Source organism: Lepisosteus platostomus, chromosome 9 (genome assembly GCF_059453375.1).
Source record: "Lepisosteus platostomus isolate fLepPlt1 chromosome 9, fLepPlt1.hap1, whole genome shotgun sequence".
Taxonomy (NCBI): domain Eukaryota; kingdom Metazoa; phylum Chordata; class Actinopteri; order Semionotiformes; family Lepisosteidae; genus Lepisosteus; species Lepisosteus platostomus.
The window spans coordinates 59,805,372-59,830,468 of NC_142619.1; the positions used below are offsets into that span (position 1 = coordinate 59,805,372).

Here is a 25,097-nt window from a genome sequence, read left to right on the forward strand (position 1 = left end):
TGCCTGGGTAAAGTGATCATGAAACATTGAAAAAAACTGGATTTCAATTTTTTTTAAAAGGAGTATAAATAAAAAACGAAATATTTAAAAGGAATCGGGAACATTGAAACTGATCAATGTTATCATTCATTCAGCATTAGCAGCATTCTTTGATAATGACACATGGTTGTTTTTTACCTTAATAGAGCCCATCTGTAGTAATACACTTAAGAACAATAGGAAGTAGAATGCTTCTCTTAAATGCCATCTCAAAAACTGTATAAATCTGTCTATAGTGTGTAAATCCATTATCAACAGCTGTTTTACAGTACCTCAGATAACAGATTACATTTGTATATAGAATCTCTTCTTTTGAATTCAGCAGTGGAGAATTAAACCACCTGCATCACATTCATAAAACACTATCGATGGATAATGTACTACATTCTTGATTTTCTTTATTAATAGTATCATTTATTTTCTTTATTTGTTATTGTATTCTCTCCAAGCCAGAGCAAAAGACTGCTTGTTTTAAGTTTTTCTTTTGATCACATGAGCACTCAAGGCTCTTGGCCATAAACAGAAATCATAATAAACCTGTTCACGATCACTGCTTTCCCAAGCAGATCACAACAACAGGAGGAATAAGGGTAAAGTAGAGTCAGTTACCCTGAGTACTAGATGTTTGAGCTCGTCATCAGGCAGGAATGAAGGCTTGTAACTGGCTTCAGCAAAAGAGCTGGTGGCACCTGGTTAGCAATGAGAAAAGTCAGGGAAACCGGAAAACAAAATCCAGCATGACTACAGCTCAGGCCTGCCTCCAGTTAATGGAGAAGAGACTTCAGATGCACATAATATGCTACCTAAAGGCATAGCAGCCTTTCTCAAAATGCCACTTTCCTGCAAGCTGTCATCATATTTTGAGGCACTTCTATACCAGTGTAAACATCTAGTGAGAAGGGCATTCCCACATCGCCACACGGCTGACAATGCATTATAGGTAAGGGGAGGTTGTCTGCAATGCTTACCTTTCAGTGATTTCAAGTGCTGCACGGCCATCCTCAGCACAGTGAGCTTGTCTAGCTTGCGAGACACGGGGTTACAGGGCGGGATCATGGCAGATAGCTCGTCAATAAGGTTGTTCATTTTGTCCCTCCTCCTCTTCTCGATTTGGCTGTGTGGCTCTCTAGAGGCGATATAGAACGACTGCAGTTAGAAACTACATTAAGATGACCTAAGATGTGCCGCATCCTTCTTTGTCACACTGCGGGAAAACCAGGTTCTCCTGCCCAATACAGTGATTTCAGACCACCTAACTCCAAGTCATTTTCTTGATATGCACAATCCAGTTTATAGTAGTTTTCCGATGACATTGCCTAGAGAGAAGCATGTGTCTCCTTCTCCTCTTTTGTTTCATGCAAGTAAACCTAAAGCGGATCATTTTAATTCGCTGTAATTAAAACATCTGTGGAACGTCAAAACCAGGGAACAGCAGTTCCTTGTTGCCAATATTCATTATGTTCTCCTATACAGCAAAACTGAAAATCAGAATCCTGAGCTAATCTGCCACTGGTATCAAAAAATGTGCTTGTTTCTACTGACGGTTATTACACCAATATAAATTAGCTCAGAGGCCGTGCCTGTGACAGAAGGTGACAACACCCCAATTAGTGCTGAAATCCCCCAGAGCAGGAGACCTGGTCTTTTGGAGAGGCACAACTCTGTGCTTTGCAGGAGGCTCTGAAGGTGGAGACAGGGCTGCACTGGTCACAGCAGGACTTTAAAGCTGTGTGTGACACCACTGGTTTCAAAGGGATTTAAAGGGAATTGGATTTGATTTGAATTTGATTTGATGGGACTGACATCTACAACAGCTACAAACAAAATTCATTAGACTTTTTATTAAAAAGAAGACCAATAAAATGGACAACCACTATAAAAATATTCATAAGCATAACTGAATATCTAACAGATCAGCCTCTATATGAAATTACATCTCGAAATTTCATAGCACTGAAATTTACCATGGTACGTGGTAAAATGTAGTACTAATGATGAATGTACTTTATAAATCTTAAGACTTAAACTTCAGTAATCTCTTAAATGTGTTTGCCCAAGCAAATACGTTACTGAGATCTTAAGTATTTGTCTTTCCGTCTTTCACTGTGGAAATAGTTATTTCTGATTTTTTTTATGAAACTGGAAGAAAGATTCTCAAGTACACAACTCCAAAAATTCACAAAGAGGAAAGTTCATACCTAAAACACTTCACTTTTACTTGCAGGTCATCTCCCTCAGCTCTGCAAAAGGTAAAAAAAGGATTAGATATCCCATGTATACCCGCTGTCAGAAAACCACTTCTTGCTGAAAAGGCATCTGCAAATTAAAACACGCAGAAAACACAGGGCACAAGGAATTACACCCTGAGCATGTCCAAATAAAGACAGATGACATGCAAACTCCACACAGAAGGCATTCCAGTACAGAACCAAATGCAGAGCTGAGAGGCACTAGCAGCACCCAGGGGCCCCAGCATTGTGCCTCCCAGAGAATTCATCCGGTTAACAAAATCTACATTGAAATTTTTCTATTTTTCTTAAGGTCAACATCTGATCCACTTTAAATAGGGCAGACATTTGCCTTAAACACTAAATGCAAATGTAAGCAAGCAAATGTAAGCAGCTCCCGTAGGCAAAATTAACTTTTTTTTTATACAGCACCTTTAAAGGTGGCTTCTCAAAGCGCTTTACAGAAATAAAACGGCAACAAAAACAATTAAAAAAAGATAAACATGATGAGAATACACAATGAGAGGAGACAGTAGATGGTGGTGCTAAATAGAGTAGGAGCAGAGGGGCGAAGAATGGAACTAGTTAAGTAAAGGCTTTTCTGAAGAAGAGGGTTTTGAGTCTGGATTTGAAGGAGTTTAGAGAAGGTGACTCCAATATCCTTGGGGATTGAGTTCCAGAGCTCTGAGGCATAACAGGAGAAGCCCTGTCACCCACAGAGTGTAGACGGGCTTGGGGGACAGTTAGGAGAGCAGAATTAGAAGTGCGAAGGTTGCGAGGTGGGGAGTAGGGCAATAATATTTCAGACAGGTACTGAGGTAGCAAGCTATGCAGAGCCTTATAGGTGAGCATGAGGATTTTGAAGTCGACATGAAACTTGACAGGACGCCAGTGCAAGGACTCCAGGATAGGAGTAATGTGATCACTTGCACTAGACCTGGTCAGGATTCTGGCTGCAGAATTTTGGACATACTGGAGTTTGTTCAATGTGGATTTAGAAACCCCAGAAAGTAGTTCATTACAGTAGTCAATTCGAGGGAACATAATTGTGTTGATCAGCTTTTCAGCCATAGTTAGTGATAACATTGGGCGTAGTCTAGCGATATGTCTGAGGTGAAAGAAAGATGTTTAACAATATGCTGCACATGTGGGTCGAATGTTAAGCCTGAATCAAATATCACCCCAAGGTTTTTCAATTTAGACTACTACTACTAATTTAGAAAATGTACCTGTCTTGTTCATCCTCCATATCGACATCAACAGGATCCCTAGAAGACAAAAAACACCAAACCAAGAGATGAATTGTAGTCTGATGGATATGTATATGTATTTAATATACAATGGATATGCAATGAATAACGCATCTGACTAAGGATCAGAAGATTGTAGGCTTGACTCCTGCCTGGCTCATCTTTCTTGGGGCGGTGTGGCGGCTCTGTGGCTAAGGTTTTGCACCTGTGGCTGAAAAGTTCCCGGTTCGTATCCCGCGGGCAGCAGAGGAATCCTACAGCAGAGGCCCTTACCCCCAACTGCTCCAGGGAGCTGTATAAATGACTGACCCTGCGCTCTGACCCCAAGCTTCTCTCCCTGTCTGTGTGTCTCATGGAGAGCAAGCTGGGGTATGTGAAAATAAATTCCTAATACAAAAATTGTATATGGCCAATAAAGTGATCTTATCTTAATATCCACCTGGAATCATTAATCTACAACACTGTTGAGTTTCTTGGATTCATTTACCTTAAAACACATTACTCTCTCCAGTAAATTTAGAACTAGGCACTGTTTTAAGTGTTCATGCAGCTGCCCTGTGTCCTGAGTCACTACACAAGACACAAAGACACAAATGATCAAAAGAATGGAACTAATCATTAACCCAGGCTTCTCCATTAAACCATTAAGTCAGCCACCTTAGAACATAAGAATTTAACAGTGGCCCCTCCGTTCTGCATGAGGTCATTATGACAGCCTTCAAATGGATAGGTCAGGCAGGCATAGGAAATAGTCCTCAAAAGAGGTTTAAAAATGGTAGAAAAGAGACAGAAGGCAGTGAGGAGATTTGATGGAACCAAGAGAGAGAGAGATACTGTACGTCCTTCAGCAGTCTAAGGAACCAGAATCTATCCAGGTAGGCTGTATACTTACAATGCACTTCACTGTCTTATAGTGTTAGAACTATGGATTTCCTAATTGTACAACCCACATACTAAATGACTTTCATTGGTTAGAGATGCAGTGTTTTAGAATAAGGAAATAGGTTCCCATTCATTTAGCACCTTTTTAAGAGACAGCTTTAGTCACAGGCAGGATTTTTATTTCATTGCATCACATTCCCGACTAGTCTGGGCACAGAGCCTATGGGGTGGCAGGAAAGACGTGCGATACAGTTCACTACATCTTGCTTTGTGCGTTACTGTCGTGTGTGCTCTTACTGCTCATGTAAAAAAACCTGTGATTTAGAATTTATTATGGAGCCTTAATGTGTTAAGAAAAGAAAACTTTTAAGTGTGTTTAAATGGACAAAAATCAAATGAAGTAGTTACTATATAGTACTGCATAGTATGATAGTAGTAGGTATGATTACTGATGTCTAACTAGGTAAATAGTGTTTTTTTACTACTAAGTTTGAATGTTATTTATTATTGGGTCTCTTGTCATTGTTTGGTGAAAATAGGGTTGATATTTTTAGGGTCTGGAGAGGATCGTAATTTTTCCCCATAAGAAATAAAGGTTTTTCTTTTTAATGAATTTTCGATATATGAAAGGGTTTCTGGGAATGAACCATGTTTGCCAAAAGAGGTACAGGTGTATTTCCGACAAGATCTCTCCTCATCCTGCTGAGTATTTGCTTCCTTATTTCTAAATAAACTGAGCTCTTGACGGCTTGTGTAGAATGAGCAGCCAGTGGGAGTGACGATGTGGCAGACTCCCACAGCGGGTGTGTCCTTTTGACCTCGGCTTCAGCCCAAGTGGCCGCATTAAAGAAACACCAGTCAGTCACTTGACCTGCGACGAAGAACTTAGTTGGAACAAAAATCAGAAGACACATCGGCCTCCCCCCATTCCCCACCATCGTGTCCCCCCTCAGCTCCTCCGCTGCTGTGAGACTCGCACGCGGCCGGGAGATCACTCACAGGTTGTCAGTGCTTCCTTTCCGCTTCCGGGGCAGGTCCATGCTGGATACAGGGGAGCCGGAGGACACGCCAGTGGCTGGAGCCGGGGGCATCAAGCTGGACAGGGGCACAGAGAGACCTTGGCTTTCTTCGGCCAACACATCCTCTGAAAGAGAGGAGGAACCCAGAGACACATGAGTCATCCTCAGGGCCGCGGCACGCTCCATCCCGGTCAGGTTTCTGAGAGACGCGTCGTGCCCCTCAACACAACTCATTTATTGAGCATACATCATGTTTAATAATTACTATATTTTGTAAAAATGCAACAAAAAAAATCAGGCACATTTAATTTGTCATTTTTCCACATGCTTTGATGCATCTAAGGCAAAGTGACAAATGGCACACACTTTAATATTGTATTAGTAATATAATACAGCATTAGCACAAGTTTGGCACGTTGCCTTATTTTTTTATTCTACAAGTAAGGATTGGTGGTGGCTCTTTTTTAGGTTAATGAGAGATAGATCTCTAATTCTGGCTGCCCAGGTAGCATGTAAGCTGGTACAGCAGGTCACTGGCACTTGTCCCCTGTGGAGGACAGTGAGATTAAAAGCCATGCTAGAATGTTAATTGACCTCCTAAATGGACAGCACACATCTCTATGGAAAACCTGCAGAAACTCTCTTAATTCTAGGTAGGTTACAAACATGTGCCTACCAACACAATGTACAGAAATATGCTTAATCACTGTAGCAGAATTATTGCAGATTCTTCTAGTATTCAGGCAGAAAATGTAGGGAAGAATAAATAAATTAATGGTACAGTATGTGTGCAAAATGTCTGAGATGTTATCCTCATGTTTTTCAATGTACTAGTAAGAATCATTTAGGATAATTTAAATAACTTTGATCACTATATCACAAAAAGCTCAAGAAACATCAAAGATGATCATCCCTGGTTTCTGGAAACTGTCGCATACAGACCTAAAGACTAAAAAGCATAAGGACTAAACCTCTTCAGTCATGGAGAACATGGAGATTGGATATAATCTGTAAAAAAATGTATAACAAAACCCTCAACTATACTGTGGCTCAACTGGTGAATGACCGCAGACTGTACAGTAAAACAAGGGGAGGAGCTCAAGTGTGAAAATAAAATGGAATCATTCATCTTTACACAAAGAGTTGTTGGAGTCTGGAACAGGCTTCCCAGCCAGGTGGTCGAGGCCCAAAATCTGGGCTCCTTCAAAATGCGGCTGGCCTGAATTTTAGATTCACCAGGCTACTCAACTACAGAACAAGCCAGAATGGCCTACTCTCTGCCCCGATGGGGCCCTTCATCCTGTGCTAGTGTGGGTCTCCTCTGGGTGCTCCAGTGTCCTCCCACAGGCCAAAGACAGGCTGGCAGGTAAACTGGATTCTGGGAAAACTGGCCCTGGTGTGTGTGCGTGTCTGTGTCTGTCTGTCCTGTGACGTCCACTCAGTCCATTGTTTGCCTGGATACAGATGGATGGATATACCAGCAGACTTGCTCAGTCAAAACACAGCTCTCTAGAAATAAGTGGTGGACAGGCACAAGATGGTGTGAGACTCAGTCTGCCGCCTTGCTTGGTCTTTGAGAGTTGCCACCTGCACTTGCAAGGCTGCTTCACTTAAATTACTCCTGTTTATTAAGGCAGCATCATGAAAAGAAGTCAATATAGATCAAGCACAATAGATTATTGCATTTCTGCACACTGAAGTCCAGACACTTTGAAGCCTGTACTTGTCCAAGAAAACAGAAACATTATACAATGCAATTGCCTCGGTAATCTCTTAGCAATATTGAAGTATATTTAAAAATTCACTCTCATAAGTGATGTCCAACTAATAATGAAGAGATAGGAATCAGTAAATGGCATAATTACTGCTGTAGCCATGAGAAAACTCACTGCTGGCTGCATTTGAGAAAAACTGCTCCAGATTACCCCTCTCCTCCTGCTGCCTCCTTAACTGTATTTAATGAACTCCGTACTAGAGCACTAGTCTTATGAGGATAAATTAAAACCTACCAATACTATTAAAAGGCAATTTAAACATTACATTAGTTTCAAATTATAAGCAAATCCACTAAAATTCAAAGTAAATCAAGCTTCTCACACTCCAACACCCCAGGGCACATAATGTAAGTGACCACTGTTTCATGGCATGTGCTAGACGTGGCAGAAAAATTCTTCCACTTGTGATTCAACTTAAAAAAAACTAACTGTTATGAGCAGGCTTTGACAGGACCTGACTTTCATGAGCTGGAACAGAATTTTTCGCATCCCAACTGAAGGGCCTTGAATGGTTCTTTCAGCAATATTGTCGAAAAAAGCAAGCATCAGTTTTGTGGTTTAGAGTTAATCCCAACAGCCCTCAGTTTACCCCCACGCTGTCTAATTTAATTTAAAGCACAATAACCGAGTCTGGCACAATGTGAAGGCGTCTGAGAAACCCACAAATTGGCCTCCCTTCAGACAAATGACAAAAAATTCCCACAAGCCATCAGAAGCTCCAGAATGGGCTATTACACCATTACATCAATTCTCACACTTCTTTTTCCCCGAATTAAGTTACATTTATGGAGAATAAATAATTACTCTCTCATTTTTAAACGTCTTACTTATTAGAACATAAGAGCCACATAACTGCTCCACAAAGGGTTCCTCTCACCTGTGGTCTATTTCTCTATAGTCCCATAACCAGTAATGGTCTGAATGGGAACAAACACCACCAGGTATGAACCCCCACTCCTTTCTCCCAGTACCAGTTCACAGTAGCCCATCAACACTACCGTCCACAGGGACGTGCAGACTCCGCATAGAAGAGCACCGCAGACCGGGTTCCAGCCCAAGACCTTCGAGCTGTGAGGCATAAGGGCTATTGACCAGACCACAGTGCTGCCCAAGCACACTGCAGTGACAGATAAAAATGAACGGTCATATTATTCAGTCATCATTTCGTTAGTGCCAGCTGAGGGTCTGGCAGGTCAATTAACAATAATGGTGACTCAGCTGAGTTCAATGCAGTTAAAATCCCGAATACCTAAAGTTTTACAACACAGCCAATAGCCGAACTAGAAGTATGAGCTGAGCTTTGGAAAATTGAAAGCATTTGAACTATTTTTTTATACAACTTTATATCTGCTCCACTGACCCACTTATTCAAACTCTCTTTTAATACAGCTATAATCCCAGCAGGAGCCTTCTTCTCCAGTACAAAAGGAGTGATAGGCCAAACCCCACTGCTACAGGCATATATACATTCTGCCTTGCCTTTCTAGAATCGAGATTTAACTAGTAGTCAAGATGTATTTAAAAGTTAATTATATGTGATCAAACGTATTTGGACAGGTTTTTTGTTTAGAGTACGAATGTGATGTCATAACAATTAAAGTTTGTGGTGATATAATAATTATTTAACCAAAATCACACTTGTGCCAATACCTTTACAAATTTATCTAAGGCTTTTATTACTGTGTGTCCTTATTACTATGTTCAAATGCTATGATCTCATGTGCATGGTCTCAGAGTGACTAAAAACCAGTATAGTGGGTGAAATCTGCCAGTGTGATAAAATCTGTATTGTAGCAGCCACCAGCTACAGTACGTCAACAGCTCCAGGCACTGGCTGTTCCTTCTGATATCAGGATACAGTATTAATGGTAGATCCTCACTGCACATCCAGTATTACAGCGAGCTGTAGAGAAACAGGACACTTCTGTTACACCAGTAACAGAAGCTTTCAGGAAACAAACTGACATTTATTTGAACAGACAAGGCAGGTAAATTAATTGGCAAGCAACGGGGAGCAAGGTGGGATATACCCTGGACAGGACACCAGCCCATCACAGGGCACACACACACACTCACACACCCTGGACAGGACACCAGCCCATCACAGGGCACACTCACACACCCTGGACAGGACACCAGTCCATCACAGGGCACACACACACTCACACACCCTGGACAGGACACCAGTCCATCACAGGGCACACAGACACACACCCTGGACAGGACACCAGCCCATCACAGGGCACACACACACCCTGGACAGGACACCAGCCCATCACAGGGCACACAGACACACACCCTGGACAGGACACCAGCCCATCACAGGGCACACAGACACACACCCTGGACAGGACACCAGCCCATCACAGGGCACACACACACACTCACACACCCTGGAGAGGACACCAGTCCATCACAGGGCACACAGACACACACTCACACACCCTGGAGAGGACACCAGCCCATCACAGGGCACACACACACCCTGGAGAGGACACCAGTCCATCACAGGGCACACACACACTCACACACCCTGGAAAGGACACCAGTCCATCACAGGGCACACACACCCTGGAGAGGACACCAGTCCATCACAGGGCACTCACACACACTCACACACCCTGGACAGGACACCAGTCCATCACAGGACACACACACACACACACACACACACACACACACACACACACACACACACCCTGGACAGGACACCAGTCCATCACAGGACACACACACACATACACACCCTGGACAGGACACCAGTCCATCACAGGGCACACACACACACTCACACACCCTGGACAGGACACCAGTCCATCACAGGACACACACACACACACACACACACACACACACACACACACACACACACACACACACACACACACACACCCTGGACAGGACACCAGTCCATCACAGGACACACACACACACACACACCCTGGACAGGACACCAGTCCATCACAGGGCACACACACACACCCTGGACAGGACACCAGTCCATCACAGGGCACACACACACACACACACACACCCTGGACAGGACACCAGTCCATCACAGGGCACACACACACACACAGCCCGGACAGGACACCAGTCCATCACAGGACACACACACACACAGCCCGGACAGGACACCAGTCCATCATAGGAGACACACACACACACACACACACACACACACACACACACACACACACACACACACACACACACACACACACACACACCAGTCCATCACAGGGGACACACAGACACACACTCACACACCTGCTATCCCCTTTATTCTGGATGGACACTAAATTCAATGTTTCCGGCCACGGGGTGTACTCTACCTTTAGTGACCACTGGTGGTCTGTCTGATAATGGCAGGTGAATATATTCTCATTTCCTTCAGTGCACATGTGAGAATATCAATTCCTCAGGCCCTGCAGTCTTGTCCACCTTAAGTGCTTCGAGTACAGTAGTATGTAACACTCTTGCCTTTTCTAATACTTGTCCTTTATGGGCTGAACTTGTGCTTCTGTGTGAAAACAATAAGAACTGCTTATATATTGTAGGAATGCTTCCTTTAATACAAAAAAATAATTCAGTTGTCATTGTTGTACTTGAATATTTTCAGGCAGCACGACTTAAAAGGTCTCTGTACCTATAATATACCCATGTGGATGTTATTAGGTTTTTAATTGACTATTTGATACAAGATGTGCACAAATTGTTTTATCAGAAACATAAATTGATCAGTTTTACACAATTATCAAGAATAATGAAACAATACACTCGTAGAATAATTCAGCTACAATGACTCAATGAAAATAAAAAATTAGTAAAAAAATGTTTTTCTTCTTTACACAGACTGAAACACTGTAGAATGTGTACCTTGAATGCGGCCAAGAATGATTTTTTTCAGTGTTTCTTGCTCTTTGGCCAGTGTTCACCTCGATCCTGCATATTGTCATGGCTCAGTTTAAAACTTCCTCTCTTCCCCTTTGCAGGTGGCAAAAGGCTTAGAGCTATTTTTCTACGTTCCTATAGGCCATAAGGGTTAATGCAGAGCTTTGTGTGGGCTCCACCCGAGACGCAGTATTGATATCTTCCTTGGGAAACTTGTGAAGCAAGTGAAAGTTTAAGTCTGCCATTTTGCTTTCATTATTTGACTTTTGCCATTATCCCAACTGAGTGATACTGGCTGACTTAGACAGTGGCATGGCCCCTTTCTTATATCTAAAATACACAACCTTTGCTTTTCTAAAGTCATGCATGCATTTGTTTTCCAGTGTTTTAATGATCTGTGCATTAGCATTCACTAGATACAACCTCAGAGGAAGAGGTGATAAAAGCTTCTGTCTGCAACTACAAACACAACGTTACACAAACACATCTGTTATAGCCCATACTACTACAACATAAGATTAAGATATTTTTTTTCCCCAATGGTCATAAACAGCTTAAGACTTCAGACTTTGTGAACAGGACTTATAAAACATTCTATGCAAGGCTGGGAATACCAATCATCTGTAGTATTAAGAAAGTATTTTCAATTATCGTGCACATACAAATTACCTCCAATTTAAACAGCATCTCAGCTCTACAGCCAACCTGTCCAGTTACTGTATGTGCTGTACAGTTTGCTGCGATGTCCTACAATCGCCAAAACAGGTCATGCAGCTTGAAGGACAATAGCAAAGACTTTAACGGCACTGTTCTGATCCCTAGATCCTATTTTTAACCCTGCTCTAAAGACCTACTGACCTAAATAACACTTGACACATCAGCAACCTGATTTTTAAGACCAAGTCTTGAGTTGAAGAACTGGAGCAGGATTACACAGGATTTGTACTGGTAATGATACACTTTAAACACTAACATTTTTCATTCATAAAAAAACTGAATTTGGCCAGCAGCTTCTCCATTGCTGAGAGAAACAAATAGCCTAATGACTTAATCAACAACAAAGGAAGGGTTGAAGACACAAAAATTGGGTCATGTTTTCCCATCGCTAAAAAGATGATAAACACATACAGCTCAGAAAAACAAAACAAAGATCTTTGAAATATCTTTTATAGAAGCTAGAATAACCATACCGCAAGAGAATCATGGAGCTGTTATTTCTTCAGAGAAAGGGCTTGTAACAGAACTGCACACTGTGTGAAACATAGTTCAGGAACTTTTCACGACAAGGCCTGCTTCTGATGCCTCTTCACAAGTCTGAGCTCCCTGCCTCACGAATTTCTATAGAAACTGTTGTTTAAATGTGAATGAAGCATTACAATAAGGTCAATGTGTAAACAACCACATCATTTTGAACACGGCTTTCCCCAGGAGTTGTGTTTTTTGTAACATTTTAAAATCAACAGAATTAAGGAAACCAAAAAAAAACAGAGGCCTCCTTTCATTTCTCATCATCTTAATGTTACACTTAAAGAAAACTAGCTGTGCAATAAAACATGCTTGCTTTCTCCACTGAATAGGGACCACATAAAATACTTTGCATGAGTATACTCTCACAGTTCATAATTATATATTACAATCTCACTCTAGATCTGCCGCTCCAGAAAGTAAAGAACAAAGGTAACCTTTTAGATGTTGTGTCACTTTAAAAGTTTTAGAAATTGATTAATATCACAAATGATAAGTGGCACAAGTGGATCATCCTGTACTGTAGATTCAATGCATGACAGCAGCACAACCCTACTACTAACCCACCCCTGATCAGAACTCTAGTGATGTGGCAAAAAACGACCAGTCTGAAGTCTAATGGCAAAAATAAAAAAATATATATATAGTTGTGTGCTCTTCCATCCAACCATTTTCTAACTGCTTCTTCCAATTCAGAGGCAGAGAGGAGATGGCAAGCAACAGGTGCAAGGCATGATGCACTCTGGGCAGGCTTCGGTCCATCACAGGAGCCAATGGAGTGGAGCTACCTCCTGTGGGGTGATGACTGAACGCCTGTAAGTCAGAACCTCCCCTGAAAGGACACAAACGCACCCACTCACACCAGGGCCAATTTTCCCAGAAGCCAGTTAACCTACCAGTATGTCTTTGGTACCATGGGAAGAAAACCACACAAACATGGGGAGAACATACAAACTCCACACAGACAGCACCACCCCAGGTCCAGAATTGAGCCCTGGGCCCCCGTGCTGAGAGACAGCAATGCTGACCTCTGCACCACCATACTGCCTGGCTGTGTGCTCATATTATTCCAAATTCATATTTACTGCAATTCAGAATTACCTTCCAACCACCAACTGAAGGTTATACAGCAGTGATAATAATACAGTGGAAAGGTTGCCAACAAAAAGCATGAGACCCAACGTGAATTATTTAGTTGCTTAGAACTTATCGATTCAAGGATCTCATTAAAATGCACTCAAAATGCCCAGTGAATCAGATTCCATGACACTCATGAAACATTTTGCTCCGAACACCTACAACTCTTCTTTACAAAATTACAGTTTCTGTGATAACGAGGGGAAGTAGAAGTAGGAGTATTTTTCTCCCATTGTGTTTCACTGCCGAGTCTGAAGTCATCTTTAAGGGCTCTGGAGATATCTTTCAGATCGGATACTGTCCCTGGTCCAAATTAAAGAGACGCATTACTGTGGCCTTTTGACAGGTCTTTCAATCTCACATTATTCCTGGTCTCTTTAAATGAACTTTCCAGTACAGCCTTTTTTGCATTACAAAGAACAAGATTGAACGTCTTTTTTTTTTTATGAATTCAAGAATTCTCTTGGCCTTTTTAATAGCCAGTGTTAGAGCAGGGGTGGACAGGCATGACACTTATGTTCCATTGCAACCCTTCACTCCAGCTAATCCTTAATTACCAAGATGATCATCAACAACTGGGTTAATTAAGCAATTAAGGATCAATTCGATAACATTTTGGAAGGTTCAAAGTCCTGTGATGGTGTGGTACAGACTAGCTATCTTGGTGCAGTCAAGGGTGACTATCCATATGTTTGTGGAAGATGACTAACAAGTGAGCAGTCTTTTTCCACGGCTTATTTTTTCAAAACCTCTCTTTTGATATTTAAAGGCTCAATTCTTGTTACCTAGACAATATCTTCCATGTTACATTCTTTTATTTAATTTGCCATACATCTACACAGCTTTTGCTACAGTGTAGCTACGCCAACAATTCTTGTCCTGTAATGAGTTGCATTGATCACCCCACTGAGTTTTTCTATCATTCCTAAATTCAAACTGTTTAACAACGACATTAGTACACTCCAACGACAGAGCCAGGAGCCATGCATTGAACACTGAGATACTCCTGCAGATACATTAACTCACTGCCCTGCAGCCCGTCCATTAAACAGCTCAGTGAAGTATTCAGTGCAAAGAGCAAATCCTTCACGCAGAATTCCATAACTTTTAAAATCTAAAGATATCCTGTTTTATAGTACTGGTGTCCACTATATCTGCTCCTTTCACAGAGAAATTTGGCACTTTTGTTTAATAAGAAAAACCCCTTTCAGAAGCTGAATATGACTATTTCTTACTCCTATTGTTTCAATTTACTCTTATAACCAGGGCTCTGAGGATGTGGGTGGCTACTGCTGGATAGCTATCCCTTTTTTTGCACTAATTAACACTCTAGAATTTTAACAATCATTTATTATATAATAATAATAATAATAATAATAATAATAATAATAATTGCTTACACTTATATAGAGCTTTTCTGGACACTCCACTCAAAGCGCTTTACAGGTAATGGGGACCCCCTCCACCACCACCAATGTGCAGCATCCACCTGGATACACTTATAATAACAAAAACAATATAGGGTGATCATTTGCTAGGTGCTTTATCCAAGTTATTTACAGAGTGGTGCAGTGTCTCTGATGAAGCACAGAGCTCAGGCAGCTACAGAGCAACCGTCAGTGGCAGAGCTGGGGCTTGGACATGAAGCCCTCCTAAGCCGCAGGCTACTAGACCAGCTAGCCTCATACAATCTTGCTCCCTTTCCCCTTCGAAGTGGATGGACATTTTATTTCCAGTTCACCATTTTGTCAATGTGGCCCCTCTTCTTAATATGTTAGAAGGTTTTTTCCTCTGATATCCTGTGCGTCAGCATGATACACAACGACAACGTTGGGTGAATCGATCTTACATGTTTTTCTGCCATGTTCTGACCTTGGACCTAAGTAAAATGATAGAGGAACAATACATCTGGGTTTTCTCCGGGCTGAGGCATAGCCAGAACACTTGATTTGTCTGTCTTGGTATTCCGTTTGCTGTGAAACTGTTCTTCTTGCAGTCATTTAGTTGTCTGCATTTTAAAGTTCTTAAAAATAGCTTGTTCTTTATCTTCTGTTGGTCTTTAGTTTGATTAATTTTAATTCATAATCCTAAAAAAGACTTAGCAAGACATTGCATGTTCCTAGGACATTTCACTCTATTCTAAATATAGACTTTTAAGTTTAAGAAACATCACCAGGTCTTTAGGTTCCCTCCATAGAGAACATTTTGCTGTACTGTAAAGTATCTTTAGCAAATACGTTGGGGGGTATTTTCATTTCAACAGATTGAAACCTTCTACAGGATTGCAAGAGCTTTTTACTTAGTTTCTAACTTAACCCTCTTGTACCACCTATGTGACGACTAGGCCAAGGCTAGCTTGTGGCTTGTGTTTAACCACATCACGAGGAGTGGGGAAACAGGAGCAGGACAGGTCCTGTAGACGGACTGGAACGTGGATCTGAAGCTATATACGGAAAATGATTAGCCTGTAATTAAATTTGACACATGTGCAGGAAGTATGTCCTGGGGCTCAATCCGTGTATACAACATGTCAGAAATGCATGGCTGTCACATCAAACAAACTGAATACATCAGGGCTTTGAACCTCCAAAAAAATCAATTCCCAAACAAGTTACACTGGTGCGACTTCAATTCAGGGAAAGTTTATGTTACTGATGTACTGTAGTAAATCCCATAAAGAGGTAAATTACAATGAAATGGGTCTATTACTAACAGATCCAGAGCAGGCGAACCTCTCAAATGTCAATTCTAGAACAGCTACCCTTGGGCCTCTGATCACCTCCCATGGCTTTTCATGCCACTTCTGAGCAGCTGATGCTCAGATCTGCTCTTTGCCTCCCTCTAGTACTCAGGTCTCCTGCTGTATTAATGCCTGAATCGCTGCCATTTCCTCCTATCTTCTCAAACTGGATCACTCAGTCTAATCTCCTTTCATTCCTGCCCTTCTACCCCTCTGCTACCAAACTCTCACTCTCGGTTCCTCTTGATTCCAGCTCCTCTAACCCTCCATCTCCAAGAAACTCTGACTTCTCTGGTTCCTGATCCCGACTCTTCACTCCAGCCACTTCTTTGGAAGCAATATCCGCAGGGTCTGCTGCTTCCTCACTATCCTGTCTGCACGTCGAGCTCAGGCCCTGGTCTTCTGCCTGGACAATCACAGCTCCCGCGTGCTGACCTGCCTGCCAGTGCTGCTCTTGTCCAGCTCAGAGGAATTCTGCCGCCCTCCTGGTCCCTCCTCCTCCTCCTCTCACCCACACCACACTCTCACTCCAGTCCCTCCTCTGGCTCCCTGCAGCTGCACACATCGGCTCTGAAACACTCCTGTCACAGGCCCTCTTCTGTCCCGATTCCTCCTCCTGCCCTCTCCACTCCTCCTCCTCCTCTCCGATTCCCTGCCTCCAGGACCAGTTCAGTCTCATGCTGGAATGAACAAGCTGTAGAAATCCGAAATGCTCAGCCCCTCCTCGGGACTCATCTGTCCACACAGCAGATCTCTCGGACACGGCTGTGAACTTTCAGCACCAGCAGGTACAGCACTCTGCCCAGTGAAAGACTCTTTACCTCCAGGTCATCTACTGCTCAGCGCGTATTGTTTTCACTCCGAGCTAAACTTCTTACCCCTCCCCTTCTGCTTTATTTTCCCTGCCTTTTGTATTTTCCCTATTTTTATTTTTTTCTTTATATGCATTTTCCCAATTTCATTTCTGAATATGTCATTTCATGTGGTTTAAAACTACTTCCCATTTTGTAACTGTACAGAAGGGTTTATATTAGACAGGAGACATGACCTCTTTTTTACAGCCTGAAATTTAGCTTTTGTCTATTTAAAATTTAACATTTAAAAACAGCACAAATTAGAGCAGTGGGACACTACCCACAGCTAGAGTAAGCATTATTTACAGGCCTCACAGTACAGACAGGCAGGCAGTGGCTCATTGTGAATGGTCTCTAAACTGCATTAAGTGCCAAAGCTGTCAAACGTCATAAAGCTCAGCTCTTTCTCCCACTACCTACGCCTTTACACGTAAGTAGATTGCCGTGTTCCAATTGAATAATTAATTTAAATGCTGAGGTCACTACTGAGCTGGACAAAAAACGTATTTCACTCATTTTTGCAGGCATAAACATAATTTGAGAAGAAGACCGTTACAAAGACCTCAGGTATCTACACATGTAGCTGGAATAGGACACAGCTACATGAATACCACTTTGACATACGTAGCTTTTATTTTAAAAAAAGTGATTTTCACATCCACACAGACACTATTACACATCTCCGAAACTGTACAGTCCAGACATAATGTGGTTTCCCCTGTCAAAGCCAAATCACAAGATTACAAACAAGAAACCTTTGGATTCTGAAAACAACCTTTTGCTCATAATGTAGAGGTTTCCAACAAACAAGTAAAACATTGAAAAGAAGTAGAGCCAGCACTCCAAGCACAAAGCAGGACAGCCGACACAGTAATTCAAACCTTAATCCCCAGCCCATATGTAACTAAGAGAACAGGTAGCTCAGATCACACTAACTTCACTTCCAGCTCTTGTCTGTTTTCATTTGCATTAAAAGAAATTACAATGATGATCCCCACAGGATTTCTACAGCTTGTATTTGACAAAGTTCTGAGCCAACACAAATTAATTTGAAATCATCCCTCTGAGTACATTTACAACACACACATAAAGAAAGCCATTTAGACAAAACACACACCTGCAGAAATCCCTGCCAAAAAGAACACCAGACAATGCATTTACTCTAGAAAGGTTCAGAAAAGGTTAAAGACACTTATATTTCCATTACCGCTCTGAGATTAGATTTTCAGTGGTGACAGCAGTGATATTCTTGCTATTCCACTGTGCTTACAACATCTATCTTGTCACGAGAAGATAACACTGGTCAGACAGAAATGAGTTTGGTTCCTGCACAGATAAGTGGCCTGCCCAGTGGTGGCTCTGTAGACAAAGCAGGCAAAAAGATTTGATTTGTACAGCTTCACACTTAAACAGCAGAATTTATTCTATCGCACCAAACAAATATCATACAAAATATTATATTTCTCTGTTGTAAGAGTTTACAGTTCTTAATCACAATACTAGTCACCATGAAAGGAAAAATGAGAGTCAGATGAGCGATGAACGCTGAAGGTATGTTCTGTGGTATTGTGACTGCTGTCCAGACAGAGCAAAAGACTATCACAAACGCAACGGTTTATTTAGACAGAAGTGCTCACCTAAAATAATACTAATAATATTCTTAGATAATCTTACCTTTTCCATCATAACCTATTATTAAATCATAAAAGATGAAAAAGGTTCTTCTGTGAATAAATGTTCTTTAATTATCAGATCAGCCTTCAAGGAATCCTGGATCTCCACTGCTTGATTCATTCTTATCAGAGCAAATTTTCCCATCAAGTGCCATTCAATTTCTAGCACGGCAGAACCACTATCATTGCTACAAACAAACTCTTTTCCAGAGTAGTTCAACCCCCTTCTTCAGCTGACCTACTTCCATCACAAGTCTTCACTAAAATCCATTCTTTAGCAGGATTATTCTGTGGACTGGTGTTCATATCACTCAAACTGGCACATAAGTTTTCCAAAGGCTTTGCTAATGAAATTCCACAAACTGTGGAGGAAGGTATTTCATTTTCTAAATACAGTTTACAATCTACTTATAAAATCACAATCCCAATGTGAGAGATTAAAGTCACTACAGGATTCAGGACCAAACTGAAAAGGAATCTCAAGAATGGGTCAGGAGCGCAAGCCGGCCTTGACGTCTCACCAATATAACCCCAGCGCTGTGCGCTCATGGACATTTTCCTTCTTTTCCATGTCCGTTAGGAAAACTGCTGGCTCAAGAACGTTATCAAAACACCACTGAGCTGCAAGACTGCCCACAGTCTCCAGCAAAGACCTTCTCCTCCCCACAGGACACCACCACCCCACTGGTGGGCTCCAACACCCCTCAGCACGCTGGCTTCCATGAAGGACCGTCCAAGGGCACGAGAGTTTTCAATCGGGGAACAAACCCCCCCCTATCACTCTCTGCCATCTCCTTGGGGATCTTCTCTCTCAAAGAAGAGGGCAATTTCATTTCTCAGCTGCCAGCTTCCTCTTATACAGCCTGCTAGCATGCAGATGGCTCACTCCTGTGTTCATTCTCCCTGGGAATGTGATGCACCGGGCCGGGGATGGTTGGTAACCCTGTACCTTGCAGGGTGTGATCCGTCCCTCTCACAGCGCCAGCCTCTGGACTCATTTACGGATCGTTAAAGCAGAACAGCTCACTCACTGGGCAACTCTCACGGACACAGGCTGCCTTCAATCATGCCCTTCACTGCTGAAATTGGCAAGGTGTTATCTTTTGCTGTCCTTGTATCTATTAAAATTATTTTCGGTATGGAAATTTCTACATTCTTGAATCAACTCATTAAAGCAACTTTAACACTCAACACAGAAGTCGTTATTGTATGAATAAAAAAAAAACATTACTACTTAAACCTTTCTGCTCCATATTTAAATGTACAGAATATAACGTTCCCAGAAAAATCTTACCGCCATGTTTCAAGAGTACATCAGTGCATCTATCATTTCAATGGTGATTAGATGTTGCTTTGTTTTGCAATAAGATTGCAATTCATTAGCATACAAGATGCCCTTTGAGCATTATAATGACAAGGAAAATCTTTAGAGAAGACACCAGCAACAAGCCAATTTTCTTTTATCTTTCATCTTCAGAAACATGCACAGTACTGTAACCGACTTCTATTACTTAGCTTATATCATGGAGATTGACTTGAGCTATTCATGTTGTTTCAGACATGATTTTGTGTGAAATGCATTTGGGAACTATAAACAAACAGTGAAAGTATTCTGAAGCAAATACCCACACAGTACTGACAGATGGCTACTGTAAATGATGCCTTAGTGTCTCCTAAAAGTATAAATGTAAATTTTATACTGGTGACATTTCCCAGATGCAATTATGTAATTTTATAAGTGGTCAGTACCATGCACAATCAATTTGCATAATGAAGCACTTCAAGAACTGTGCAATGTGTGACTCACAATGTTAATTAAGAGTAAGACTTAATTTTTCCTGAAATATTTTAAACAGTACCATTAGTCACGCAAAGAATATTTTACATGCACTAACCACGGCAAATTGTAAATTGTTCAGTGTTATCTAGAGCGGTACAGCAATAGTTAAGAGTTGCTCACTCACAGCTCTAGGGCCTCGGGGTCGAGCCCATGCTGGGGCATTCTCTTCATTTGCTTCTTACCCCAACACAGGCTGACTAGTTTATGGGGGGTCACTATAGAGGTAACTATCTATCCTAACATGGTTTGCCTTTTTTATTGCTTCCCCACATTGTGAAAATGTAAATGATCGGCCATTTCTCACAAGCTACCTCTTCAACTTCCGCGTCACCCATTTTAGAGTGTTTTTGCTACCTGCATGTAATACTGCACTTGTCTAGGTCAAATGTCATCTGTCAGTCTTGAACTCCAAGCCCTTTCAAGTCTTCCTTTGTAGCTTTTATGCCATTGGCCGATCCTTCTGTTCCGGAATCTTCTTGAACACTATTACCTACACTAGACTCGAGATCGTTGAGATAATTTAGGAGGGGCAGCTGTCCTTGTGTACATCCCTCAGTACCCCGCTAAGTTACACTGGTCCCCTCAGCTGTACCCTCTGTTTACCATACATTAACCATGCTCAATCCAAACACATGCACTGCCTTGGGTGTATACTGCCTGCGGTTTGAGAATCTTTCAGCAGGAAATGTATCGAACGCTACAGAAAAAAACATGCTCGGTTTCCATTATTGCTTTTGCTTACTCAAATAACCAATATGTCACTTAAGCAAGATCAACCTTTTCCAAATCCTTGCTGTCCATCCCCTCCAATCCTGCTACCGGACAGATAATTCACTGGTTTAGTTCTAGTTATCCTTTTACAATCTTAACATGTTTGCAGAATTAAAACTTATACAGACGCATTGGCCTGATTGTTTTAGACACTGCATTAGTTTGCAATTCAATACTGCTGTCCCGAGGCCCTGATTATGATTTAAGTGCTTCTAATACTTGTAACACTTCTGTATTAAATACTCTTGGCACAGAAAGGCCAATCTTCCTTGATACTGAGGAACGCTGTCAATTTCTTCTTCGATAAATATCTGAGTAAAATATTCATTTAATACATTTTGGGATTATAATGAATTCGCAATGACGATTTCAGACCACAATGAAACTACCAGGTACACAGTAATGTGTACAAACTCCAATTTACATCACAAAAGAGACGAGTTTCAATGTATGACCGGCACCATGTTGCCGTCTTTGTCTGCGATTCAGAACGAGGCCACAAAACTTCCGATGATGCGAAAGCAGCCCTGTTATATTGGAAACATGATTCAGACAAGACAGTTTTACTACGATATCAATTTTAAATATTTTCACCAAATCAACAAGTACAAGTAGACTTTTTCTAAGTACTGTAAGTAAAAAGCAGCCTGCCAACCAACTAATATACCATACTAATATAAAAATTCAAGCAGGACTTATATTTTTGGGGGGCTAGCTACACCACAGCTCGTGCAGTCTCCTGAGCAGCCGAATTGAATTGAATTCAATATATCAACTTTGAGACGGTTTTGCCAACAAATAATATTTACATGTTACCTTAGCATGCAGATCACGTTAGAATATTTCTGGGATGAAATGTCTGCTGCACAACCTGTACTTATCCGAGCGCATCTCACACTGAGTCTCATCGAGAAACTTGCTGATGGGAACGGCGTCAGTGCCCAGTGGTTTGTCATCTGCCTCGACAGCATGGTGAGCCTACAGTACTTTCACAAAGTTTATAATTCTGCACTTCATTCAACATTTGACTGCAGTTCACCTTTAAGTCATCCTAACGGGCTCATCCCCCTGCGAGACCTGTTGCACATTCAAAATGACAAAGTGTCAAACCAGATAAACTCAATCAGTATACATCAGTGAAAGTTTATTTTAAACCGCATTATTATACATTTTTCTGCTATGTAAAGTGTTTCAAAAAATGTATTATACAAGCCACACAAAACTTCTGGACTCATGTAGTATGACAGTACATTTAGTTTTAGCAAAACGGTTCTTCAAAACTATTCCCACCACCTAGTTCAAATACGCAGCACTATTTTTTGTAACGTTTTAGAAAATGGCCATAATTGTAAACTATTAAATAAGGGACACTCGCACACTTGGTATAAACACCCACTGAAACCCATATGAGAACAAGTGTGTAAACTGTTCGTAAAACTGTGCTGTTTGCTTTTTCAGATTCAGTCTAATTCAATAAAATCTACGCAATTCAGCACACAAGGTTTTGCAGAAGAGCTCAAAAACAGGTTTGTTGATGAGAATCACAGCTATTACCCCTTCCCAAAGGTTTGGAACAATACAATGGGAGGTCAGGACAGTGACTGAGGGTTTCTGCATTTGTCTTCTGCAAAGAAGAGGAAGCATGTTTATTTGATCTTGTTCTATATTCTGTTTAATCACACACACTTCTCGCCAACACTAAAATGTTTTTTTATAAACATCAGCATTCCAATATCGAACCCCCAAAAAATGCCTCTATATTAAAAAAAATAATTTGATGACATTTTTCAGTCTTGCAAGACAGAAGACAGTGCCACACAAATGCTCAACTAAAGGTTTATAACATTTTAACCTGAATAAACACAGACGTGTTCAGAAAAATTGACTCTTGTCAGTTTCATCTTTTAGAATTGTAACAGGACAGGGAATTTTGAGGAGATGATCAATTAAGAAAAAATAACGCAAGATTATATGATATATCATTTTTAAGAAAGCTAAACCAGCATCGTACTGGGTACTCGATGTCTCAAACGCAGGACAGAGCATTTGTTAAAGATGTAGAAAATAACTTTACTGTGCAATAAAACCTACACTCAAAAAGCCAGTCTACTCCTATTGCCAAGACATTTTTCTATGTCATCCATTCTAGACTCAGTCTTCTTCTTTAGAAGATCCTTTACTTAACTGGTTCTGTTCTTTACCCCTCTGCTCCTACTGTACTCAATACCCCCATCTACTGTCTCCTCTCATTGTGTATTTTCATCATGCATATCTTGTGTACTTTTTATTGTTGTTGTCGTTCTGTAAAGTGCTTGAAGAAGCCACCTTTATTTAAAAAAGGTGCTATATAAAATAAAGCTTTATTATTTAGCAATAGGACAACAGCCTCCATCTTCGACTTCTGAGAACTCTTTCTTGTTCTTTTAACTTGTCAGTGAGTTTTCTGATCAGGATCCCTGGAATCTGTGTGGACATACCAACCACGTAATTCTCCACCAGAAAAGGTCCAAGTATACCGCAGAAAACAAGGTGCAAAATCACTTCAGACACACTTCACAGACACTTCTTGGGGGAATTGTCCTTTTTGGTTCGGAATAACAATAATCTCAGAGAATAAAGGGAATTAGCGTATTTTGACTGGTTTTAACTCTAGTCCAACACACATCTGCCCTTATAGGACACCAGTCAGCATGAACAATACCCGAAAGTTCAAATGTACACATTTTACATTGGAACAATTTTTTATTTAAAAAGATACGAAAGATCACTACTATTGTTACACACTGATGATGCAAATGTTGCGTTAAAAATAATGTGAGAGAAGGATGCTTGTACTGTTATCTATTAACATTAATATTCATTCGTTTCTACAAGATCGTGGTTAAATTGGCAACAGTGGAAAACGGGCTATATTGTGTTATGTAAAAAAACGCCTTTAAATTAATTTTATTTGGAGTATCTGTGAAGGACATCGCAGTGCGTTCTATTCAATCACGCCTTTAAAAAACAAATGAAAACGTACTGTACATGATTGCATTCAGCAACATTTCGTAACGCAATCGGGGATTTGGCACACAGTGTGAAAGGATGAGAGCATCGTTTAAAATAACTAGGCTTGTTTGACCTACATATTATATAACCCGCCCCCCACAACTGTCACGTTCAGTTTATGCATTTTATGAACGAACAGACCCAGAGGGGAAAAACTCATCTAAAGTTTTTATCCTTGTCCTTGTTTTTTAAACCCAAACTTGTCACCTTATATTTTTCCCCCCAACAAATAAGCAACACCTTGCGTTTTGGTTTGTTTTATGGTTTTTTATATAAATAAAACCAGTTTTCGCATCGATATAGAGTAATTGAGAAAGTGTCGCTACGGTAATTAGTTGTCATATATATGTTTTTTTTATTTCACAAATACAAGCACAGCAGTACCGTATATTCACAATCATAGCTTGAACTAGACTGTACGATTCACAATTCTTAAGGGTAAATTCGGGAAAACACTGAGTACCAGCACTTGACCTACTTAGGGAAACTCTTTCCATAATATACCTTTTACGCCATCGCCATATTATCTACCCCAAGATTTATATTTATCTAAAGCCAAAAACAAGTATCGGGGTGAAGGGAAACATTACAGTATGACACGCGAACACTGATTGTTATCAGAATTACGCTGTATTATGGAGGAATAAAATCTGTATTTACGTAAGGCTTGCAGAAAGATTCATAGCTCAATTCAATAAA

The 25,097-nt window shown here is 41.0% G+C and overlaps 1 protein-coding gene across 7 annotated transcripts in view; it reads right to left on the bottom strand.

Moving 5' to 3' along the window:
* Window positions 1-25,097, bottom strand: part of bmal2 (basic helix-loop-helix ARNT like 2) — a 41,831-nt gene that overhangs the window by 15,988 nt on the left and 746 nt on the right. For all 7 annotated transcript variants that reach the window (XM_088645899.1, XM_088645901.1, XM_088645904.1 and 4 more), the window contains exons 2-6: window positions 5,399-5,543; window positions 3,497-3,535; window positions 2,238-2,279; window positions 1,008-1,165; window positions 649-728 (exon numbers count right to left, since the gene is read on the bottom strand). In XM_088645899.1, the coding sequence (XP_088502025.1) occupies window positions 649-728; window positions 1,008-1,165; window positions 2,238-2,279; window positions 3,497-3,535; window positions 5,399-5,543 (464 nt within the window). The remainder of the gene's footprint in view (window positions 1-648; window positions 729-1,007; window positions 1,166-2,237; window positions 2,280-3,496; window positions 3,536-5,398; window positions 5,544-25,097) is intronic.